This window comes from Pan troglodytes, chromosome 8 (genome assembly GCF_028858775.2).
Source record: "Pan troglodytes isolate AG18354 chromosome 8, NHGRI_mPanTro3-v2.0_pri, whole genome shotgun sequence".
NCBI lineage: Eukaryota > Metazoa > Chordata > Mammalia > Primates > Hominidae > Pan > Pan troglodytes.
The window spans coordinates 145817413-145843273 of NC_072406.2; the positions used below are offsets into that span (position 1 = coordinate 145817413).

Sequence of the window (25861 nt, forward strand, 5' to 3'; positions counted from 1 at the left end):
TAGAGCCCCGCACCTCCTCGCCGCGCGGCGGGCCTGACTTCTAGCCACGGGTCTCCGCAGCTGGCCCAGCGCTTCGGGCCGGTGTTCACGCTGTACGTGGGCTCGCAGCGCATGGTGGTGATGCACGGCTACAAGGCGGTGAAGGAAGCGCTGCTGGACTACAAGGACGAGTTCTCGGGCAGAGGCGACCTCCCCGCGTTCCATGCGCACAGGGACAGGGGTGAGTCCGCGTCCCTGGCACGGAGCGGGGGGCGCATAACACGCCCCGGGACAGTTACGGGCGCTAGCCACGTCGGCGATGGCCAAATAACAAACTAACAGTAATATTATAGTAACAGCATCCGAAGGATGAGATCAGGATTAGGGCGATGGCCCCCGCGCGTTGCCTGCGGAGCGAGGCGCACTGAGTCGCCCAGGAATCCGGCCTCTCGGCGACTGTGCGGGAGAGTTTATGGGGATGGGCGGGGCTGCTTCTGAGCAGGAGTCGCCGCCCCCACCCCCACCGTTCCGCCTCTGGGCCCGCAGGCTCCTCCCGGGAGCGCTTTCCCCTCCTGTTCAACCGCCTGGGTACAGGTGGCTTCGTCCCCCGAGGTCCCCTCACCCACGCTGAGGCGTCGGAAGCTGCGGACACTGCTCGCTTCAGGGCTTTGCTCAGCTGCAGCTGGTGACCTCCAGAGAGGGAGTCTCTGATGTCCCGCTGGGGTGGATGTCCTGAGACCGGGAAGGGGGAAGAGACCCACTGAAATCCTGTCTCCCAGCCTCACCTCTGCTGTCTCCTCCACGCTTCCTGACTCCAGAGCCCCGAGTTCAGCATCAGCAGAAAGCGGCCTGTTCCCTCTCTAGGGAGAGGAGGGTTGGGGTCTGGAGGTCTGGCTCGTCTTTATCTGCGCTTTCTCCCAGCCTCCTGGCTTCAGACCCCAGCAAGGCGGCGGCTGCCGGCCGGCTCTCCTCTTCCTGCTTGCAGACCTGGGCTGCTGCTTCTTTCTCCTTCCTCCCTCCCTGCCCTGCGGTTTCAAAGTAGATTAGAAATAACACAGCGTCCCACATGGAAGCCTCTACTTCTTCCTGGGTCAACTTTGATGACGAGGCTCCAGAAAACCTTTGCAATGCTGTGTGGAATTTTTAAATCGGTGAGCTCGTGCTCTTGCCCTATTTATTTGTCCAGCGTACATTTCTGAACATTGTGAACGTCGAATGGGCCAACAAATCTAAAAATTAAATGAACTGATAAAGAACGCCGTCAGCACAGAGCAGACGCTGGGTGTTCGCGCTCTTGCGCGTGCGCTCTGCGGGGCGCGGGCTGGTGGCGGGCGGGGGTCGCCGGCTCCAGCTCAGGTTCCCGCGCCAGGACCGCGTCCAGAACCTTGTCTCCGGAAGCGGGCAACGGGGTGGTTGTATCACAATTAGTGGCATTTGGTTTTCCTTCTTCTGCATTGTGGGTTTTACTTCTCTGGGGTTGCCAAAAACAAAATTAACCATCTCAGTCCTTGTCGTTAACGCAGGAGAAGCGTTACTGGAGGAGGCTCTGGGGTTCCGTGGTTGAGGAGCTCAGTTCTGGTTCCGGGGAGCCCTTATCTGCCACCCACGGGTCCAAGGCACAGTCGGAGGCAGCAGGGAGGGGAGCGGAATTCATATCAACACAGATGGGGCTCAAGGGGACTTTGCTGCCTCTGCCTGGAGGGTCTGAAGTTTCATTTTCATATGACCCGCAGGGCGCAGACTGGCGGAAAATTAGCAGAGCCCTGGGCATGGGCTGCACCTGGCCCTTGAGGGACAATGATGGAAATATTCCTTATTAGCACAATACTGAGCACAGGCTGTGTGATAACGTGTCAAGGGAACTGCAGACATCCTTTCAGAAAAAGTTCATAAAACGGAGAAAGTTTGGTTCCCAACCTAGATTTTGAACCTGTTGAACTCTGTCTAAATGGGTCATCTCGTGATGTCCTCCACTCAACATGACCACGTCTGCCCCTCTGTCCCACCTGTCTCCTCAATCCTTCCTCCCCACCTTTCAGGATGAAATGAAACCCTCAGTCCAGCTGCACCCCTGCCTCACCCACCTCACCTCATGTGACCCCCGCCCCTCTCAGGCCTGACAGCCTTGCTTCTGGAACACACGAGCACAGCTTCACCAGGCACTTTCTGAGCACCCTGCAGGCGCCTCCCAGGAGTGGTCAGTGGTCAATCAGCTAATGAAGCTGCATAGGACATGACCCTTGTTTACCGCAGAATGCCCAGAGCTGGCAGGATGTCTTATATGCAGGAAGTACCCGAAATGTATTTATTGAGGAAGTGATGATGGATAAGAGGAAGACACAGAGCGAGGGAGAGAGGGGCTAGGGGCCCCTGAGGTGTAAAGGGGGTGTGGCTGGGAGTGTGCAGGGGAACAGGGATAATTTCAAGGTTCCTATCTGGGAGAAAATAAAAAGGTTTACAGTTAGTTGAGATAAGGGTGGGAATATGTGAACATTTTTAAAGAATAAAAAGTTTAGCTTTAAATTTGTTGATTCCAAATGTGTTCATACTCCCAGGAGGATCCATCAGGCAACTCTTGGGAGGAGAGACAGGGCAGGGCCAGGCCTTGACAGCTCAGAAGGGCGCAGTAGGGACAGTTCTTGGTTTTCCCAGCTCTGATGCTTTGCACAGTCAGGGACTTGTTTGACCTGCCAGATTTTAGTGAAGAAACTTGCTGTGGAGTCGGAAAGCTGCAAGTTGAGGTGTGTGTGGTATGAGGGTTAAAAATCTGTGAGAACAGAATGAATGGCTTTTCAAGAATGTTGTCGATAGACAGGAGAGAGGTGGGAGGTGTTCTTGGAGTGGCCATATGTGGTTTTATGTAGCATGGGGAAGACTCAGCAGAAAGGAAAAAGAAAGAAGGAAAAAGAAAGCATGAAGAAGAGCACCCAGGAGAGGCTACATGTGATGAAGAAACCACAGTGCAGACTGTGAGGACCCCAGAAAGGCTCCTCCCCAAAACCTGACCAGTGGCCGGTGCTGGCAGCTCCCAGGCTGGGACATCCCTCTGTCTCTCTGTCGCTCTGCCCCCTCTGTCACTTCTTTACACACCTGTAAATCCTGCCCTGCTCTCCAAGGCCCTCTGTAGCCCATTTCTCCCCAAAATGGATATTTAGAATAACCTTCTGCTGGCCCTTCTGCCTTAGGAATCATTTTTAATAATGGACCTACCTGGAAGGACATCCGGCGGTTTTCCCTGACCACCCTCCGGAACTATGGGATGGGGAAAGAGGGCAATGAGAGCCGGATCCAGAGGGAGGCCCACTTCCTGCTGGAAGCGCTCAGGAAGACCCAAGGTGCGTATCTGCTGCCTAGCAGGGCCCAGTCCTCTTGCAGACCAGCGGCGTGGGGAGCCCTGGCTGGGACTCCTAGACTGCAACTGAACCACAGGGACCTACGGACAAGGAGAGGGTCTCGTGAGTCCCCAGATACTGCATTTTACAACTCTAGTTTCCAGCTACACAGTTCAGGGAGCAAGGGTGGCCATTAAACACGTGACTTGTATCCTAAATACTGTTGAAAAGCAAAGGAAACTCAAACAGGTTCAGACATTCACTATCTTTCGTAAATTGGCAGTTTTCAGGGCACCTTCTCACAGGCCTTGGTAAACCTCAGTGGGTGACTGAGCCGGTGGAGGAGTCTCCTCACCCCCATCTTCTGATTGCCCTGACTGCCTGTTTCGTAGGCCAGCCTTTCGACCCCACCTTCCTCATCGGCTGCGCGCCCTGCAACGTCATAGCCGACATCCTGTTCCGCAAGCATTTTGACTACGATGATGAGAAGTTTCTAAGGCTGATGTATTTGTTTAATGAGAACTTCCACCTACTCAGCACTCCCTGGCTCCAGGTGAAGCCACTTTCCTCTTTCATCAGTCATCAACTGTAGAGTTTACGTTAGAAAAAGAAGGAAAATTCAGGTTATATGTGATAGACAGGACTGCAAAAGCCAAACAACATAGCTTCCAGGGGTGTTTGATTAGACAGCCCAAATATTCCTCCCAGAGACATCTCTGGGGCCCCACGCACCCCCTTTCCTAACGTCAGGATGTGTATCAACCTGTGTGTGCACATTTGCCATGCAGAGTTTGCACTGCTGAGGAGAATGGTGCCCAAGAAGGACACTGTTGACCCAAAATATTCCAAATAAACAATGATTACAGCCACAAATTCAGGTTTGGAGAAAGTTGTTGGTCCAACACACACAATTATGTTGCATCCAGAAAAAAGTAGTAAAATATTTTTTTCCCTCTCTAGCTTTACAATAATTTTCCCAGCGTTCTACACTACTTGCCTGGAAGCCATAGAAAAGTCATAAAAAATGTGGCTGAAATAAAAGAGTATGTGTCTGAAAGGGTGAAGGAGCACCATCAATCTCTGGACCCCAACTGTCCCCGGGACCTCACCGACTGCCTGCTCGTGGAAATGGAGAAGGTAGGCTCGGCCCTCCCATGATATGGGCTCTCCGGGGTGGGCAGAGAATGCACAATTTCAGATTTACAGTGTGACCTGCACTCGCTGGTGTCCAGACCTCCCACCGCAGCACGCTCTGAGTTTCATACACACACTCTTGGCTTCAGCATGACCACTGGACGCAAGTCAGCCTGCCTGGCTGCCAAGCTGGCCTGGGGCTTTGGGGTCACATGGGCGGGACGCTTAGCTCTCTCCAGGCCCTGCTGCTCAACCGTTTCTAGTCTGCAGACTTTGAGAATTGCATTTTGTCTGAGGAGAAGCCCTCAGCCTTCCTTGTGGGCATGTACTCCCCAACTGCGTGCAGCTGCAGGGCTTCCAGGCCTCCCCAGCTTCATCCACCTGCAGGTGCTCAGGATCCTGATCCCCTGCCCCCTTCCCAGCTTGGTGAAAGTTCTTGTATCCTTGTCTTGTCCTTTCCTATGGCTTGTGGCTCAAGAACAAATGTGGAGCCCACACTGATTTCCCAGGACTGTCTGAGCGTCTTCTCCACCAGTTTGGCCCCTCGTGGCAGCAGACACTAGCCCTGTAGCAGGAGGGGTTAGCAGGAGCCGTTTAGCTCCTGCCTGAGCTATGACCAAGGTCAGGGGGATCTCACCTCTCCCAGGATGGCCCTCATGCTGTGGAGGGAGACAGAGCCCTGGCCTGCCCTCAGCAGATTTCTGGGAGCCTCAGTTTCCCTGGCTGTGAGGTGGAGATGACTCTGTCTGTCACAGCTCCAAGTCACAGTTCCACTGGGAGAGCCTCTTGGACACTGTCTCCTGTGTCCCTGTGGAGCTGGGAGGTGGCTGGTTCTGTGCTGAAAGGAGACAAGCAGCTCCTTCTCCTCCGGTCTGTCTCCGGCATCACAGGAAAAGCACAGCGCAGAGCGCTTGTACACAATGGACGGTATCACCGTGACTGTGGCCGACCTGTTCTTTGCGGGGACAGAGACCACCAGCACAACTCTGAGATATGGGCTCCTGATTCTCATGAAATACCCTGAGATCGAAGGTAGGCAAGTGACTGAAGGGACACCGTGCATGCGGCTGCATCTCCCTGGATGGCCAGCCTTGCACATTTTAGGCTGCAGCTTTCTGTTTGAAGCTGCTTGTTAACCCTCATGGTGATGTGGTGAGATGGCTGGATGCACTGCTGTGAGGGGAGGTGTTATGGTCTGTGCTGGACCCCTGGTACTCTTGCACACTGGTTGGTCCATACCCCACTAAGACACCCCTGGTTGCAGAAAAGAACATCCCAACACCAGAGCGGAGAGAGGTGGCAGGGTCTGCATTCTGCTCCATAAATAACCTCTTTATGACAGAGAAGATAATGTCCCAGTTCCCCCCAAGTAAGACCTGGTCTTCTAGGCAGAGCAGGTGGGGAGGTTGGAGCTGGAGGGGAAGGTCCTTGCTGGGGCGTCTTCCTCAAATGCGGACGTGAGGAGGGAAGTCCAGGAAGAAGCAGCTACAGCTGCCCTGGGCCCTCGTCGTTCCTTCCACAGGGCTCCTCCCAGCGGCACCTGGGGCAGCTGGGACTCTGTGCCTGGAGGAGGTGTGAAAGGTCTGGGTCTAGGTGGGCAGAGGGTCGTGCCCTGAGAAACACCCATCTGGGCCAAGTAGAGGTGATGTGAGGGCACCCGCAGGCCAACAGGCCAGTCAGGGCTGGCTCCAAGTAAAGGGGAGGAAAGGGAGCTGCAGCCTGGCTGGAGAGTGCCGGGGGGCCCAGAGCCCCTGCCTCTCGCTGGGCTGGAAACAGGGCTGGGCAGCCTCTGCCCGAGGCAGTTCACAGCCTGAGTGGTGTGTGCCGCCCTCCTCATGAAGCTGCTGCTAATGGTCACTTGTGGTCTTAAGGCTCGTCAGTTCCTGAAAGTAGGTATTATAGGCTATGAAGTTATTTCCCCCAAGAAAGTCGACATGTGATGGATCCAGGGTCAGACCCTGGGCTTTTCTTGTTCTTTCCTTCTTCTTCTTCTTTTTATTTATTTTATTTTATTTTTTTGAGGGGACAGGGTCTCACTCTGTTGCCCAGGCTGGAGTGCAGTGATGCAGTCATGGCTCACTGTAGCTTCTACCTATTGGGCTCAAGCAATCCTCCCACCTCAGCCTCCCAAGTAACTGGGCCACAGGTGCTCACCACCACACCCAGCTGATTAAAAATTAAAAAAAATTATTTTGGCTGGGCACGGTGGCTCATGCCTGTAATCCTGGCACTTTGGGAGGCTGAGGCAGGCAATCACGACGTCAGGAGTTCGAGACCTTCCTGGCCAACATGATGAAACCCTGTCTCTCCTAAAATACAAAAAAGTAGCTGGGTGTGGTGGCACGCGCCTGTAGTCACAGCTACTCAGGAGGCTGAGGCAGGAGAATCGCTTGAACCTCAGAGGCACAGGGTGCAGTGATCCGAGATTGCACCCCACTGCACTCTAGCCTGACAACAGAGCAAGAATCAGTCTAAAAAAAAAAATTGTAGAGACAAGTTGTTACTATGTTTTGTAGGCTGGTCTTGAACTCCTGGGCTCAAGTCATCCTCCTGCCTTGGCCTCCCAAAGTGCTGGGGTTACAGGTGTGGCCACCGTGCCCCATCCCTGGCCTTTGCTTTCTCAATCACATGGAAATGTGAAGGGTGAAGGAGCCAAAAGTTTAGGGAAGGAATCATTGTATGGATCTGCAGTGATTATAAGAGAACTTTCGACTACTCTGCACTAGGGGAACCATGGAATCAAAAAATGTTTTAAATTATTATTTATGAGGAGGTTCCAATATAGACAAAAGGAAAATAAATATGATTGACATGTATATATCCATTGCCAAATTGAACGTTTATTAACATTTTGCGATACTTACATCAGAGCTCTTAAAAAGAAAATGTGTTACAGAGCCAGCCAAAGTCTACCTCCTCACATCTCCCCACCTCTCTCACCAGAAATGGCTTCAGAATTGCTGTGTGGCTTTGCACTTTTAACAGTTGTTAATTATCAGCACAATATTCATATTATTGCTCTATGTGTTTAATATTTTACCTGGGTACTGTACATAACATTTTGCAGCTTGGTTTTTTCACTCAACATATGATGATGTTCCATGGGAAACTCCAAACATGGGAAGGCTAGGCAACTTGCTCAAGGCAGCTGTTACCTCTGTCAGAAAGACAGAGACTTTCAGACTTCAAGAAGTAGACCCTGCATGTCTGATTCTGTTCTGTAAACCCCCTTCATACTCAGAAGCATGCAATAAACAAGCCTGGGGTAATTATCAATGCAAAGGTTACCCTCCCAGAAGAAATTTCCAAAACACTTTCATTATTCTCTGCTCTTGACATGAAGAGAACTGAATAAGCCATCATCAACTGAGATAATGGATGCCAAAACATCCTGTAAATAACCTCATAGAGCTTAGCTCTCACTAAGTTTTTGGAGCATATTCCAGTAATTCAAAGGACCTGGGGAACCTTAAGCACTGCTTAGGATGCTCCAGAAACATCTTCTGCGTGGGTAGGGGAGTGGATGGATGGCTGGATGGGTGGGTGGATGGATGGATGGATGGATGGATGGTTGGATGGATGGGTGGGTGGATGGATGGATGGGTCAATGGATGTGTGGATGGATGGAAGCGTGGGTGGATGGGTGGATGGTTGGATGTATAGATGGGTGGATGGGTGGATGCTTGGATGGATGCGTGGGTGGGTGGATGGAGGGATGGCTGGATGGATGGGTGGGTGGGTGGGTGGGTGGGGGATGGATGGGTGGATGGGTGGTTGGGTGGATGGATGGATGGATGGGAGGGTGGATAAATGGGTGGATGGATGGATGGATGGGAGGGTGGATAAATGGGTGGATGGGTGGATGGTTGGATGGATGGGTGGGTGGGTGGATGGATGGGTGGTTGGATGGATGGGTGGGTGGGTGGATGGGAGGGTGGATGGATGGGTGGTTGGATGGATGGGTGGGTGGGTGAGTGGGGGATGGATGGGTGGATGGGTGGTTGGGTGGATGGATGGATGGGAGGGTGGATAAATGGGTGGATGGATGGATGGGAGGGTGGATAAATGGGTGGATGGGTGGATGGTTGGATGGATTGGTGGGTGGGTGGATGGATGGGTGGTTGGATGGATGGGTGGGTGGGTGGATGGGAGGGTGGATGGATGGGTGGTTGGATGGATGGGTGGGTGGGTGGATGGGAGGGTGGATGGATGGGTGGTTGGATGGATGGGTGGGTGGGTGGATGGGAGGGTGGATGGCTGGCTGGCTGGGTGGGTGGGTGGATGGACGGGTGGTTGGATGGATGGGTGGGTGGGTGGATGGGAGGGTGGATGGATGGGTGGTTGGATGGATGGGTGGGTGGGTGAGTGGGGGATGGATGGGTGGATGGGTGGTTGCGTGGATGGATGGATGGGAGGGTGGATAAATGGGTGGATGGATGGATGGGTGGGTGGATGGGAGGGTGGATGGCTGGCTGGCTGGGTGGGTGGGTGGATGGATGGAGGATGGATGGATGGATGGAGGGGTGTGTAGATGGAGGGGTGGATGGATGTGTAGGTGGGCAGATGGAGAAAAGCGTGACTGAATAGATGGGTGGATGATGGGTGGATGCCCAACTGGCCAGGAACCAATCCCTGAAATTTGTCCCATTCATATCTTGGCAGAGAAGCTCCATGAAGAAATTGACAGGGTGATTGGGCCAAGCCGAATCCCTGCCATCAAGGATAGGCAAGAGATGCCCTACATGGATGCTGTGGTGCATGAGGTTCAGCGGTTCATCACCCTCGTGCCCTCCAACCTGCCCCATGAAGCAACCCGAGACACCATTTTCAGAGGATACCTCATCCCCAAGGTTAAGCGTGAGCCTGCAGCACACAGCATGAACACCATCCTATCAGCTAATCGCCTTCCTGCCAGGGAGCAGGATGGGGGCCCCAAGACCCTTCCCTTTGGCAGGGGTCACTGAGTGGAAGGGCTGGCCCCACTCCCACCCTGTGGGATACTGCATCTCCAGGAGTGCTCACATTGGCCTGGTGACCAGAGAGGTGGAGGAAATCTGGAAAAGAGCCTCAGCAGATAGTGCCTGGGACTGTAGTGAATTCTAATGCCAGGAACAAACTATCACAACCAGCCCTGGGGTTAATCCTGTGAGAAGATTAGGGCTTTCATCTTCATTTAGACCTGACCCCTGACTGCTTTCTATCTAATCCTTCACTAAGCAACTCCTTCAACTGGAAATATACTATCCTATATAGCATAATATTCAAAACAACATTCTTCACTGGGGGTTTCCAGATGAAAGCCCACATTTTGTTAACATGACTCACTGAGACAGTCTTTGTTTCTCCTAGGGCACAGTCGTAGTGCCAACTCTGGACTCTGTTTTGTATGACAACCAAGAATTTCCTGATCCAGAAAAGTTTAAGCCAGAACACTTCCTGAATGAAAATGGAAAGTTCAAGTACAGTGACTATTTCAAGCCATTTTCCACAGGTGAGAAAGATCAGAGGCAGTACCTTCCCTTGAGGAGCAGCCCACACTCCTCATCTCCCCTCCACATGTGCTCTGCCCTCGTCCCAGGCACCCACTGAGACCCTAAACCTCACTGTGTGCCCTGTTTCTATTGACAACATGACCCAAATGTGCTCTTCCCTGTTCAGAGAAGTTACATAACATCTTTTAGCAGCAATCCTGGGAATGAAGTGTTGTAGGTGGATTTTTTTTTTCCCAAAGACTAGACATTTTACATCATTCATTGCTAAATTTTGTTTCTATTTTAACAAGACTTAGTGAAAAGCTCTCAAAGCCATATTACCCAATTCTCCCTAATTTTAAACCAGAGCTACTAAACAAAACCTAACCTTTGGTTACCTAGAATCATCACAGAAAGCATCAAAGCCTTCCTGGGATGTGACTCAGTGATTTTCTTTGAGGCACTTGTCCTCCTTCCCAGGGCCTCATCTTAGGGATTGTTGTGGGAAGATCATACAACCAACTCCATACTTTTCACACCCAGTGCTGGAGCCCCAGCTTCTAACAGGGCACTATTTCCCTCCTGTAGGCATCACTGATGAGCACTGGGGGTGCCTTCTTTACTGGGCAGACACGGTCTTCCCAACTTAACACCGGTTTTTGCAGTTGAGCTCTGGATAATTGAGATTGTATGAAGGCTGGTCCCCGAATTAGTCAGTGTCGCTGGTATCCTTCCACTCAAGTACATTTTGTGCTTCTTTTAATAGGCAGAGAGGGGTGAGTCCTGCCTTGTGATGGCCGTTTGCCCACAGCCTCCTCCTCCCCGCTTCCCCTAGTCTCACTGTTAACAGTGTCGTGTCTCTGAAACTCCCTCAGTGTCTCATCAATACCATTGTTACTTCTAGGAAAACGAGTGTGTGCTGGAGAAGGCCTGGCTCGCATGGAGTTGTTTCTTTTGTTGTGTGCCATTTTGCAGCATTTTAATTTGAAGCCTCTCGTTGACCCAAAGGATATCGACCTCAGCCCTATACATATTGGGTTTGGCTGTATCCCACCACGTTACAAACTCTGTGTCATTCCCCGCTCATGAGTGTGTGGAGGACACCCTGAACCCCCCGCTTTCAAACAAGTTTTCGAATTGTTTGAGGTCAGGATTTCTCAAACTGATTCCTTTCTTTGCATATGAGTATTTGAAAATAAATATTTTCCCAGAATATAAATAAATCATCACATGATTATTTTAACTATATGTTAAGTCATGGAATATCTTAATTGTTCAAGTGATTCTCACAGAGAGGTTTTTTTTTTTTTTTTTTTTTTTTTGAGAGTTTTGCTCCTGTTGACCAGGATGGAGTGCAGTGGCATGATCTTGGCTCACTGCAACCTCTGTGTCCTGGGTTCAAGTGATTCTCCTGCCTCAGCCTCCCGAATAGCTTGGATTACAGGCACCCACCACCATGCCAGCTAATTTTTTGTATTTTTAGTAGAGACAAGGTTTCACCATGTTGGTCAGGCTGGTCTTGAACCCCTGACCTCAGGTGATCCACCTACCTCGGCCTCCCAAAGTGCTGGGATTACAGGCATGAGCCACCGCGCCCAGCCAGAGAGAGGTTTTAAATATATATGTTTACTTTAATATTAAGTTATAACATAATTTTCATGTTATTGAAAAGCTCTTCCATCTAGGATCACACCACTTCAGTGTCAGAATCATATTGAGGTGGGGAATTTGTATTAGTCAGGTTTCTCTAAAGGGACAGAAACAGTAGGATAGATGTATATACGAAAGGGAGTTTATTAGGAGAATTGACTCACATGATCATAAGGTGAAGTCCCACAATAGGCTGTCTGCAAGCTGAGGAGCAAGGAAGCCAGTCTGAGTCCCAAAACCCTAACAGTAATCCTAACGTCAGGATGCGTATCGACCTGTGTGTGCACATTTGCTGTGCAGAGTGTGCACTGCTGAGGAGAATGGTGCCCAAGAAGGACACTGTTGACCCAAAATATTCCAAATAAACAATGAGTACAGCCACAAATTCAGGTTTGGAGAAAGTTGTTGGACAACTCACTTTATGGGACAATTTAATAAATAAGATTTTGCAAACCCAATTGCACTATCATCCTCACTATTCTGGAAAGGTTGAATGGACTAATGGTATCTTGAAGCTAAAATTAGTTAAACCAACAGAGTCAAGTGTTTTATCTTGGTCAAAAGTTTTTACCACTAGCCTTGATGGTAATTAGATTAACCCCTATGGGAAAACACAAACTAACCCCTTATGAAATAATTACTGGAATATCTTTTCCTTTGATAATACTATGTTGTGTATTCCCTGTACTTGTTAGCTCTGATGTGACTCGACAATGCAAGGCCTTGATGCATTTTGCAAATGTACATTTCCACCAGTTGAAGTAGGCTTTCTATGAACCACCAATTGATAATGTTCAGATCTTCCATCACCTAGAACCTAAAGATTGGGTCTTTTGGAGATGACACTAGAGAAAAACTGCCCTTGAGTCTCACTGAAAAAAACCATACCAGGGTCTTCTTACTACTCAACACTGCAGCAAAGCTTCAGGGTCTTGAGTCTTGGGTTCATGTCTCTGAACCAAAGAGAGCTCCCTTGGATTCTTGGACTTGTCAAACCATAGGTGACTTAAAATTGAGAATATCCAAGGGAAATCTTTTTTAGAAACAGATGGCATCGCCAAGTTGACAGCTTTCCCAAAACGGTGCACGGAGACTTCATTTGACTCTTTTTCATTGACTAAGATTTGTTTTTGTTTTGCATTAATGTAAAGATGTTCAAACTTCCTCTTTTGTTAGGAACTTTCACTACTCAAACCAAACATCCTCTAAGGTCTACTGTGCAGAGTATAGCCACTCTCACTAACTGAAGCAATTGCTGACTATGTCATCTAGTTATATGGGAAGAATCAAAAGTAATATTAGAACCTCATCCCATACACATTTGGGTGAGCAATTCAGGAAGCTGACTTTATCAAAACGTTTGGTATCCTTCCCTTGGCAGATTGGTTGATTTTTTTTCAATGTATAAATATTATCATTCTGTGTTTGTTTCTTGATTGTGAAAACATTTGGAGAGAACTGATTATTATAATCAGAGCTAGGAAGATTATCAAATAATGTTGCTGCTGCTATTTGAAGGGGTGGCCTGCCTCTCCACACTTGTGGGCGTTTCTCGTTGGGTGGAACGAGACACTTAAGAAAAGAAAGAGACACAGAGACAAAGTATAGAGAAAGAAAAGTGGGCCCAGGGAACCAGCGCTCAGCATAAGGAGGACCCACGCCGGCACCAGTCTCTGAGTTCCCTTAGTATTTATTGATCATTATCAGGCATTTCTCAGAGAGGGGGATGTGGCAGGACAATAGGGTAATAGTGGAGAAAAGGTTAGCAGGAAAACATGTGAAGAAATGTCTCTGCATCATAAACAAGGTAAAGAAAAAAGTGCTGTGCTTTTGATGTGCATATACATAAACATCTCAATGCCTTAAAGAGCAGTATTGCTGCCAGCATGTCCCACCTTCAGCCCTAAGGCGGTTGTCCCATCTCAGTAGATGGAATATACAATCGGGCTTTACACCGAGACATTCCATTGCCCAGGGACGAGCAGGAGACAGATGCCTTCCTCTTATCTCAACTGCAAAGAGGCCTTCCTTCATCTCTTAATAATCCTCCTCAGCACAGACCATTTATGGGTGTCGGGCTGGGGGATGGTCAGGTCTTTCCCTTCCCATGAGGCCATATTTCAGACTATCACATGGGGAGAAATCTTGGACAATACCTGGCTTTCCTAGGCAGAGGTCCCTGCGGACTTCTGCAGTGTATTGTGTCTCTGGGTACTTGAGATTAGGGAGTGGTGATGACAAGCATGCTGCCTTCAAGCATTTGTTTAACAAAGCACATCCTGCACAGCCCTTAATCCATTTAACCCTGAAGTGACACAGCACATGTTTCAGGGAGCACAGGCTTGGGGGTAGGGTTACAGATTAACAGCATCTCAAGGCAGAAGAATTTTTCTTAGTACAGAACAAAATGGAGTCTCTTATGTCTACTTCTTTCTACATAGACACAGTAACAGTCTGATCTCTCTTTCTTTTCCCCACACTATTGTATTTTACTTTTTATTTTTAAAATTTTTTCATCTCCATAGGTTCTTGGGGAACAGGTGGTAGGTATTTGGTTACATAAGTAAGTTCTCTAGAGGTGATTAAAAAAAAAAACTTGCTCATGCATGTTTATAGCAGCACATTCACAATTGCAAAAATGTGGAACCAACCCAAATGCCCACGATTCAACGAGTGGATAAAGAAACTATAGTATATACATACGATAGACTACTACTCAGCCATAAAAAATAATGAGTTAATGGCATTCACAGCAACCTGGATGGTATTGGAGACTATTCTTCTAAGTGAAGTAACTCAGGAATGGAAAATCAAACATCGTATGTTCTTACTCATGAGTAGGAGCTAAGCTATGAGAATGCAAAGGCATAAGAATAGACTTTGGGGACACACAATGGACTTTGGGAACTCACGGGAAAGGGTGGGAAGGGGGTGAGGGATAAAAGATTGTAAATTGAGTTCAGTGTATACTGCTCAGGAGATGCGTGTACCTAAAATTTCACAAATCACCACTAAAGATTGGTTGATATTTATGATCAACTAGTTTGACATTGGGAAGAAGCTACAGAACCAAAGGGATAGCCTATAATTACTACTGGTTTTCTTTCTCTCCCTTTCATTCTTTCTTTCTTTCTTTCCTTTTCTTTCCCTTTCTTTCTCTCTCTCTTTCTTTCTTTTTCTTTCTTTCTTTCTCTTTTTTTGAGACGGAGTCTTGTTCTTTCACCAAGCTGGAGTGCAGTGGCTAGATCTCTGCTCACTGCAACCTCCGCTTCCCAGATTCAAGCGATTCTCTTGCCTCAGCCTCCCGAGCAGCTGGGACTACAGGCAAACGCCACCACACCCAGCTAATTTTTGTATTTTTAGTAGAGACAGGGTTTCACCATGTTGGCCAGGATGGTCTCGATCTCTTGACCTCGTGATCCGCCCACCTCAGCCTCCCAAAGTGTTGGGATTACAGGCATGAGCCACCGTGCCCGGCCTACTACTGGTTTTCTTAAAGTATTCATTTGCTCTTAATGAAACTGCAAAAGGTTTTCATTTTTAATTCTGCAATCTGTGTCTTTTTGAAACATCTCAGATTTAGATCCCAGGAATTCAACTTTTGTGATACCTCACTGAATTCCAATTTGCAGGCCATACATATTGCCTTCTGTTCTTTATCCCTTTGAAAAGGTATGTTTTTTCCCTCGACTGTGATGATAACTGTCTCCTTCCATCTTTTTTGTCAACTCCTGTAACTTTTTCTCTGGTTATAATTCTGCTGTTATGGCCTGACACTGAAACGTTTATTTTCAAGGTCTAGAAAAAGCAATGTTTTCCTCCAGTATCACTTGATTCTGTACTTTTGGCTTTTCTTGGTATGTCTGAATTGTTCAATGTAATCAGGAAACTTACCATGCTGTTATTAAGAGGCATGTATTCCCTGAGCAAGGTACTTGTTTTCTTGTTTACATTCCTCTATAATATGGTGTACACTCATAACACTGGACACACTCTTCCTGTGTCTGGTTAAAGTACCCTTTTCATCAGGTTTGACTTCCAGGTTATCTAAATGGGCCTTTGGCATTCATATTTCTAGCAGGAACCTTAAAACTTTCAATCTCTACTTACCTATTACCCAGTTCCAAAGCCATTTCCACATGTTTAGATATTATCACAGCAGTACCACATTCCTGGTAACACAATTTGTCTTAGTCTACTTGAGATGCTATAACAAACTATCATAGGCTGGATGGCTTTAACAACAGAAATATACTTCTCATAGTTCCGGAATCTGAAAAGTCCAAGATCAGGAGCTGGCTGATTTGGTTCCTGGTGAGGGCTCTCTTCCTCATTTGCAGATGGTTGCATTCCTATCATGTCCTTAGATTGCACTTCCTTGGTTCATGCATGTGGGTAAGGTGGGGAGAGGCGGGAGAGGGGAGATTTTCCTGCTGTTATAAGGCAACTGATAAGGGTCCCACCCTTGTGACTTAATCTAAGCCTAATCACCTTCCAAAGACCATACCTCCAAATATTACCACACTGGGGGTTAGGATGTCAACATATGCATTTAAGGAGGGACATAAATATTCAGTCCTTAACACAAAGGGGGTGGTTGTGGCCACGGTCAAATACTCAGGACAGGAATTCATGGTGGAAAGCTGCAGTAGGGAAATAGGAGAGGCACTGGGAAGCGGGCTGTCCTCTCCTCAAGGACAATTTCCTCCTTGTGAAAGCAATAATCTTCATTAAATGTTAAAAAAGGGATGGGTAGCAGTAACCTCTACCAGGTTTCCTCTTAGGTCTGGGAGTGTGGGGTGTAGGTTGTGGCAGAGAGCCAAGCCAGGATCATGACACAGTTGTGTAATTTGAAGGTTTCTTACTTAGTCTGTTTAGTGTTGCTATAAAGGAACACCTGAGGCTGGGTAATTTATAAAGAGAAAAAGAAGTTTATTTGGCTCGTGATTCTTTAGGCTGTACAAGATGCATGGCACTAGCATCTCCTTCTCATGAGGGCTTCAGGCTGCTTCCACATATAGTGGAAGATAAAGGGGGAGCTGCTGTGTGCAGAGATCACATGGCAAGAGAGGAAGCAACAGAAAGGGAGGGAGGTGCCAGGTTTTGTTTTCTTTTAACAAGCAGTTCTCATGAGAACTAATGAGTGAGAACTCACCCACCCCAAGGGAGGACATTAATCTATTCATAAGGGATCTATCCCTATGGTCCAAACACCTCCCATTAAGTTCCATCTCCAACACTGGCAATGAAATTTCAACAGGAGATTTGAAGAGGTCAAACAAACCAAACTACAACAGAAGGGAATATTGGGCCTGGGAGTCTGACTGGCAAATATCTTTTAAGTCAAGGAGCTGTGTGGGTGCACAGCTTGCAAAGGCAACAATGACATCTGCAATACCGTCATAATGAACCAAGGTGCAGTAACCCAACTGGCAAAGTGAGAGCCCCAATTAAGGGTGGGCAAGCAAACAGTTTTCCACATTCCAAGGTTTTGCCCCCATATGGGTGATGTTCTATTGCAAATAGGTTTTAAATCATATGGCCTGATTTGGGCGTGTGTTGTTAATAGGCTGTGAAGTTGTTTGTCAATTAAAACATTGGCCTGTGGGCAGGCCCTGTGGCTCAGGTGTTGGTTTGTTTGGTCACACGCAAGCCAGGAAAATCTCTAGGTTGTAAGGCTTATAGTAGCCAAAATTGATGGCTTGTGGTCCTTAGCATTCATGGTGTTGTTTAAACAATGGCTTACCTGGAAGGTTTTAGCCTCTGGCTTGCAAACCAATGAAAGCACCCAGACCAATATAGTAAGGAGATCAATAGTACACAGAACAGTGTGCAGCTGTGTTTGACTGGCTTTTGTTGTTTATTATTGAATTTCCTCCAGAATGTACTACTGCCAAGAAGGGGTTGTCTGGTTTTTTCATTATTGTATATGATGTTGATTTTATTATCTCCAAATTTTTATTTACTAAGTGGAGTTTTCTACCTCCCTTTTTGATAGTCCATACTGATTGTGGGAATGGCCCTGTAGTACTAATTTGAAACTTCTTGAAGGGAATCAGAGGGAGATCCTGGATTATTTATCTTCTTATTACTGAAATATTCAGAAAGTGGGGGGGGGCCAAGATGGCCAATTAGAAGCAGCTCTAGCCTGTGGCTCCCACCTAGAAGAACAAAAACGGTGAGTGAATCCTGCATCTTCAGCTGAGGTATCCAGGTTCTCACTGGGACTGACTTGGCGATTGGCGTGATCCACGGAGACTGAGGAAAAGCAAGGCAGAGTGACGGCCCACCCAGAGGCTGCACAGGGTAAGGGAAACTCCCACCCACAGCCAAGGGAGGTGGTGAGTGATTGTGCTACTGCATCAGGGAAACCACGTTTTTTCCATGGATCTGTGCAACCCACAGATCAGGAGATTCCCCTCATGAGCCCATGTCACCAGGGTGAATCCCAAGCACAGAACTGTGAAGGCTCTTGGTGGCTGCTTGGGTTGCAGCCAGCAGCAGCACACTGGAGACTGCCTAAGATGACTGAGTTTCCGGGGGAGGAGTGGCTGCCATCACTGTGGCTCCATGTGGCCGTTTTACCCTGCCTGTGCCAGGGAGACTGGATGGTTTGGACCGGGAGGAATTCCCCACAGTGCAGCACAGAGGCTGTGGCAGACTGTGGCCACACTGCTTCTTTAGATGGGACCCAGGTCCATCTCTCCTCACTGTATGAGGCCTCTCTGCAGGAATTTCAGCAACTCCAGCCAGATGTTTGCAGACAGAACTCTGATCTCCCTGGGATGGAGCCCCTGTGGGAAATGGCGCCATGGTCTCCACTTCAGCAGACTTAGTCTTTCCTGCCTGCTGGCTCTGAAGAGTCCAGGCAGTCCGGATGAGGGGGATTCCAACCAGTGCAGTGCACCCACTCTGTCAAGGGGCAGCCAGAGTGCTTCGTTAAGCCAGTCCCTGATCCCGTGCTGCCTGACTGGGTGAGATCTCACAACAAGGTTTGCCAGACACCTCATACAGGAGAGTTCTAGCCGGCATCAGGTTTTTGCCCCTCTGGGATGGAGCTTTCAGAGGAAGGAGCAGGCAGCCATCTTTGCTGTTCTGCAGCCTCCACTGGTGATAGCTCCAGGTGCAGGAGGGACCCCAGCAAATAGGGTCTGGAGTGGACCCCCAGCAAACTGCAGCAACCCTGTGGAAGAGGGGCCTGACTGTTAAAAGAGAAACAAACAGAAAGCAACAACAACAACATCAACAAAAAGGACCCCACAAAAACCCAATCCAAAGGTCAATAACATCAAAGATTGAAGGTAGGTAAACCCAAGAAAATGAGAAAGAAATCAATGCAAAAAGGTTGAAAATTCAAAAAGCCAGAGTGTGTCTTCTCCTCCAAATGATCACAGCACCTCTCCAGCAAGGGCACAGAACTGGGATGAGGCTGAGATAGATAAATTGACAGAATTAGGCTTCAGAAGATAGGTAATAACAAACTTTGCTGAGCTAAAGGAGTATGTTCTAATCCAATGCAAAGTTCTCTCAGTGGAAACCCTACAAGTTAGAAGAGATTGGGGGCCAATATTCAACATTCTTAAAGAAAAGAATTTCCAACCCAGAATTTCATATCTGGTCAAACTAAGTTTTATAAGTGAAGGAGAAATAAAATCCTTTTTAGACCAGCAAATGCTGAGGGAATTCATCACCACCAGGCCTGCCTTGCAAGAACTCCTGAAGGAAGCACTGAATATGGAAAGGAAAAACTGTTACCAGTCACTACAAAAACACACTTAAGTACACAGACTAATGACACTATGAAGCAACTACATTAACAAGTCTGCAAAATAACCAGCCAGCATCATGACAGGAACAAATTCACACATATCAATATTAACCTTAAACGTAAATGGGCTAAATGCCCCAATTAAAAGACCCAGAATGCTAAGCTGGATAAAGCGTCAAGACCTATTGGTGTGCTGTATTCAAGAGACCCATCTCATATGCAAAGACATACATAGGCTCAAAATAAAGGGATAGAGGAAAATTTACCAAGCAAATGGAAAGTGAAAGAAAGCAGGGGTTGCCATCATAATTTCTGACAAAACAGACTTTAAATCAACAAATTCAAAAAAGACAAGGAGGGGCATTACATAATGGTAAAGGAATCAATTCAACAGGAAGAGCTAACTATCCTAAATATATATGTACCCAATATAGGAGCACCTAGGTTCATAACACAAGTTCTTAGAAACCTACAAAGAGACTCAGACTCCACACAATAATAGTGAGAGACTTTAACACCCCACTGTCAATATTAGACAGATAATTGAGACAGAAAATTAACAAAGATATTCAGGATTGAACTCAGCTCTAGATCAAGTGGACCTGATAGATATCTATGGAACTCTCCACTTCCAAACAATAGAATATACATTTTTCTCCACACCATGTGTCACTTATTTTAAAATTGATCACACAATTGGAAGGAAAACACTCTTCAGCAAATGCAAAAGAGCTGAAATCATAACAGTCTGTCAGACCACAGTGTAAACTAGAAGTCAAGATTAAGAAACTCACTCAAAACCACACAACTACATGGAAATTGAACAACCTGCCTCGCAATGACTCCTGGGTAAATAATGAAATTAAGGCAGAAACCAAGAAGTTCTTTGAAACTAATGAGCACAAAGAGACAATGTACCAGAATCTCTGGGATGCAGCTAAAGCAGTATTAAGAGGAAAATTTATAGCACTAAAATGACCACATTGAAAAGCCAGAAAGATCTCAAATTGACATCCTAACATCACAACTAAAAGAACTAGAGAACCAAAAGAAAATGGATAAATTCCTGGACACATACACCCTTCCAAGAGTGAAACAGGAAGAGGCTGAATCCCTTTATAGATCAGTAATGAGCTCTGAAATTGAGGCAGTAATAGCAGACCAAAAAAAAAAAAAAAAAAAGCCCAGGACCAGAGAGATTTACAGCTGAATTCTACCAGAGGTACAAAGAGGAGCTGGTACCATTTCTTCTGAAAGTATTCCAAACAATTGAAAAGGAGGGGCTCCTCCCTAACTCATTCCATGAGGCCAGCATCATCCTGATACCAAAACCTGGCAGAGATACAACAAAAAATGAAAACTTCAGGCCAATATTCCTGATGAACATTGATGCAAAACTCTTCAATAAAATAATGGCAAACTGAATCCAGCAGTGCATGAAAAAGCTTATCCACCACAATCCAGTTGGCTTCATCCCAGGGATGCAGGGCTGGTTCAATATATGCAAATCAATAAACATAATCCATCACAAAAACAGAACTAAAGACAATAACCACATGATTATCTCGATAGATGCAGAAAAGTCCTTCCATAACATTCAACATCCCTTCAGGTTAAAAACTCTCAAAAACCTAGGTATAAAGGGGACATACCTCAAAATAATAAGAGCCATTTATGACAAACCCACAGCCAATATCATATTGAGTGGGCAAAAGCTGGAAGAATTTCCCTTAAAAACCAGCATAAGACAAAGATGCCCTCTCTCACCACCGCTATTCAATGTAGTATTGGAATTTATGGCCAGGGCAATCAGGCAAGAGAAAAAAATAAAGTGTATTTAAATAGCAAGAGAGAAAGTAAAATTGTCTTTGTTTGCAGGTGACATAATCCTGTATCTCAAAAACCCCATGATCTCAGCCCAAAAGCTTCTTAAGCTGATAAGCAACTTCAGCAAAGTCTCAGGATACAAAAATCAATGTGCAAAAATCACAACCATTCCTGTACACCAACAACATACAAGCAGAGAGCCAAATCATGAATGAACTCCCATTCACAATTGCTACAAAGAGAATGAAATACCTAGGAATATAGCTAACAAGGAAAGTGAAGGACCTCTTCAAGGAGAACTACAAATCAGCTCAAGGAAATCAGAGAGGACACAAAAAAATAGAAAAACATTCCATGCTCATGGATAGGAAGAATCAATATCATGAAAATGGCCATACTGCTTTAAGTAATTTATAGATGTAATGCTATTCCCATCAAACTACCATTGACATTCTCCACAGAATTAGAAAAAACTACTTTAATTTTCATACGGAACCAAAAAAGAGCCCATATAGCCAAGACAATCCTAAGCAAAAAGAACAAAGCTGGCAGCATCAAGCTACCTGACTTCAAACCATACTACAAGGCTACAGTAACCTGAACAGCATGCTACTGGTACAAAAACAGACACATAGATCAGTGGAACAGAATAGAGAACTCAGAAATAAGTCCACACACCTACAACCATCTGATCTTCAAGAAACCTGGCCAAACAAAAAAGTAATGGGGAAAGGATTCCCTATTTAACAAATGGTACTGGTGGCCGGGCACAGTGGCTCACACCTGTAATCCCAGCACTTTGGGAGGCCAAGGTGGGTGTATCACGAGGTCAGGAGATCGAGACCTTCCTGGCCAACATGGTGGAACCCCGTCTCTACTAAAATACAAAAAATTCGTCAGATGTAGTGGCGCGTGCCTGCAGTCCCAGCTACTCAGAAGGCTGAGGCAGGGGAATCGCTTGAAATTGGGAGGTGGAGGTTGCAGTGAGCTGTGATCACACCACTGCACTGCAGCCTGGTGACAGAGCAAGACTCTGTCTCAAATAAATAAATAAATAAAATTGTGCTGGGACAACTGGCTAGCCATATGCCAAAAATTGAAAGTGGACCCCTTCCTTACACCTTATACAAAATCTAACTCAAGATGGATTAAAGACTTAGATGTAAAACTGAAAACTATAAAAACCCTAGAAAAAATCCTAGGCAATACCATTCAGGACATAGGCACAGGGTTTCATGACAAAAATGTCAATAGCAATTACAACAAAAGCAAAAATAGACAAATGGGATCTAATTAAAGAGCTTCTGCACAGCAAAAGAAACTATCATCAGCACAAACAGACAACCTACAGAATGGGAGAAAATTTTTGCAACCTATCCATCTGACAAAGGTTTAATATCCAGAGTCTACAAGGAACTTAAACAAATTTACAAGAAAAAAACCCATTAAAAAGTGGGTAAAGGACATGAACATACACTTTTTGAAAGAAGACATTTATGTGGCCAACAAATGTATGAAAAAAAGATCAACATGACTGATCATTAGAGAAATGCAAATCAAAACCACAATGAGATAACATCTCATGCCAGTCAGAATGGCGATTATTAAAAAGTCAAGAAACAACAGATGCTGGTGAGGCTGCAGAGAGATAGGAACACTTTTATACTGTTGGTAGGAATGTAAATTAGTCCAACCACTGTGGAAATTCCTCAAAGACCTAGAACAAGAAATACCATTTGACCCAGCAATCCCATTACTGGGTATATACCCAAAGGAATATAAATCATTCTATTATGAAGATACATGCATGTGTATGTTCATTGCAAGACTATTCACAATAGCAAAGACATGGAATCAACCCAGATGACCAACAATGATAGTCTGGATAAAGAAAATGTGGTACATATACACCATGGAATACCATGCAGCCATAAAAAGAAATGAGATCATGTCCTTTGCAGGGACATGGATGGAGCTGGAAGCCATTATCCTCAGCAAACTAATGCAGGAACAGAAAACCGTATATTCTCACTCAGAAATGGGAGCTGAACAATGAGAACACATAGACACATGGAAGGGAACAACACACTCTGGGGCCTATGGGGGGGTGACATGGTGGGAGTGAGAGCATCAGGAAAAATAGCTAATGCATGCTGGGCTTAATACTTAGGTGATGGTTTGATAGGTACAGCAAACCACCATGGCACACATTTACCTATGTCACAAACCTGCACACACCCTGCACACATACCCTGGAACTTTAAAAAAAAAAAAAAAGAATATCCTTAATATTGGACCTTAATTGAAAATGCCACATATCTTTAGTAAAAAAAAAATTTAAAAAAGAAATATTCAGGAAGGACTTAGGGATGGTGAAAGTTAAGCTTACGTGGGTCCTATTGCAGATGGTCAGCTACCTGGTCCACGGGACATTCTACCGTTAATGGATCTTGCCTCTAGCCCTTATGGGATGGGGACAGGAACAAAATTTTATAAAGATAGGAGACATTATTAAAGGTCCTCATTTATAAACAGTCTTTATATACGTAGAGATGAAACATATCCCACTTCAAATATAGGAAAGGGTGATGGGAAGGTTTTTCAAGTTGGTATAAGGTGTGAGTCTACAAAAAACCCTTCAATTAAGAGAGTAAGGTTTGTGGCAAGACAGAGACCTATTTAGGGATCCATTACCGAATTGAAATTTGAAAAGGGGTTGTTTTAGGAGACCACTATGCCTCTTTGTTAAATCAGCTATCTTGGGCCTAGCAGGGAAATTAAAGTTTTATTGAATGCCTCTTTCAAGAGTCCAGCGTTGTGTATCCTGACAAGTGAAATTGTTACTACAGTGCCTTGGTTATTATCAGTAGTGACTCCAACTCCAGAAGGAATAATGAATGATAAGGATATATCTGTATACACATTTGCTTGCAGACAATGCTTCTGCCATTACTACTACTGGTGGACTTACAGAATGCCTTTTCCACAACCATGGTATTACAACACAGCATTGCTGCTGATCAAGGAACTCTCTTCACAGCAAAGGAAGCACCTCAGTGGGTCCATGCTCATGGAATTAACCTGTCTTGCCATGTTCCCCACCACCCTGAAGCAGCTGGTTTGACAAACTAATGGAGTGGCCTTTTGAAGACCCAAAGTACTAGCTAGGTGGCAATACCTTGCAGGGATGGAACAAGATTCTCTAGAAGGCTGCATATGCTCTGAATCAGTGTCCAATATTTAGTAGTTTCTTCTGTAGCCATAATTCACAGGTCCAAAAATCAAGGGGTAGAAATGAGTGGTGTCTGCATTATTACTTCTAGCGACCCATGAGTAAAAGTTTTGCATCCTTTTCCCATGATTGTGCTCTTAGGTCTTAGTTCTAAAGGAAGAAATTCTTCCACTCAGACACCCTAGTGATTCCACTGAACTGCAAGGCTGCCACTGGCCACTTTGGGCTACTCATGCCTCTGAATCAACCAGCAAACAGGGAGTTACTCGCTGGGGTGATCGATGCCGACTACTGAGTGGAATTTGGACTACTCTTTCATAAGGAAGAGTATGTCTGGAATACAGATTTCTGCAAAATTTTATTGAAATTATAATGGACTTATACGTCCTTAGGCAGGAAGGACATCTTTACAGTAATGAGTTTCCATTAATGAACATGACCTTTCTCTCCATTTATTCAGATCTTTTAAATTTTCTCTAAAGTTGTTTTGGGGAAATAATATACATCTGTCACTATATTAATTCCTTGGTACATGGTATTTTTATAATACTGCATTTATTTTAAAGTTTATTTTTGCTTTTTGTAGCTGGCTATTAGTTCTAGCAGGTATGCAATGGGCTGAGCTCTTTTGCTGGAATGAGATGTACCTGCATGGCAGTGACCCCTAACTGAGGTGTCAAAAATACAGATTAATAAGTGAATCCAAGCTGAGTTTGGGTGTGGTTGGTCCCATCTCATCATCATTGCTATTGGTAGTAGTAAAACTGATGCTTAAATAGTTCCCACCTGGTCTTGGTGAAAACATAGGAGGGGATCTTCTGTTGGGAGCTGGTTAACCGTGAGAATATGTCTACATGATCAGCAGGGTATATAAGAAGCCCAGCTTACACTATACTCCTACACTACGCTCCAAATAGAGTGTAGAGAACTAGAACAGTTCTCCCGTTCTGAGGTATTCTACACACACAGCTGGTTTCTTATCTGAGGAAGAACATCCTGGCAGAATCCTGCAGAGAGAAAAAATAGAGCTTGTGCCAGCCTCTCCTGACCCTTCACTGAGGCAGCCTTTGGCTGAGATGCTTATCCTTATCTGATGCATATCATTTTGTTACTGGTTTATTGTATCCTTTTCTATCAACCAACCGTAGATTCTTAAGTGATGTGTTTTGTGGGTCCTGTGCCCTAGCATTGAGACATAAAGGTGATTTTAAAATATTGACCTGTATTTAGCAAACTTTTATACTCATTTAGACATTCTGAAATTTATCTGTAGATTGATTCACAAAGCATATGATCATAAATCTGTCTTAACTATTTCACTGTATAGGATTTCCAGTATAATGAACAGTATTTGAATATTGCAGACATCCTTGAGTTATTCCCAACATGAAATTCTTCAAACATCTCACCAATAAATCTAAGGGAAGCTGACTATTTATTAGTCTTTTTTTTCACATGAATAGGTGAA

The 25861-nt window shown here is 45.9% G+C and overlaps 1 protein-coding gene across 4 annotated transcripts in view; it reads left to right on the top strand.

Annotated features, from left to right (window-relative positions):
* Positions 1–11164, top strand: part of CYP2E1 (cytochrome P450 family 2 subfamily E member 1) — a 46461-nt gene extending 35297 nt beyond the window's left edge. For 2 of the 4 annotated variants that reach the window (XM_063781207.1, XM_016919688.3), the window contains 8 exons: positions 61–220; positions 3165–3314; positions 3704–3864; positions 4272–4448; positions 5336–5477; positions 9108–9295; positions 9795–9936; positions 10821–11164. In XM_063781207.1, the coding sequence (XP_063637277.1) occupies positions 61–220; positions 3165–3314; positions 3704–3864; positions 4272–4448; positions 5336–5477; positions 9108–9295; positions 9795–9936; positions 10821–11005 (1305 nt within the window). In that variant the 3' untranslated portion in view covers positions 11006–11164. The remainder of the gene's footprint in view (positions 1–60; positions 221–3164; positions 3315–3703; positions 3865–4271; positions 4449–5335; positions 5478–9107; positions 9296–9794; positions 9937–10820) is intronic. The other 2 variants (XM_063781208.1, XM_063781209.1) reach the window with 1 other exon arrangement.
* Positions 11165–25861: the final 14697 nt, after the last annotated feature.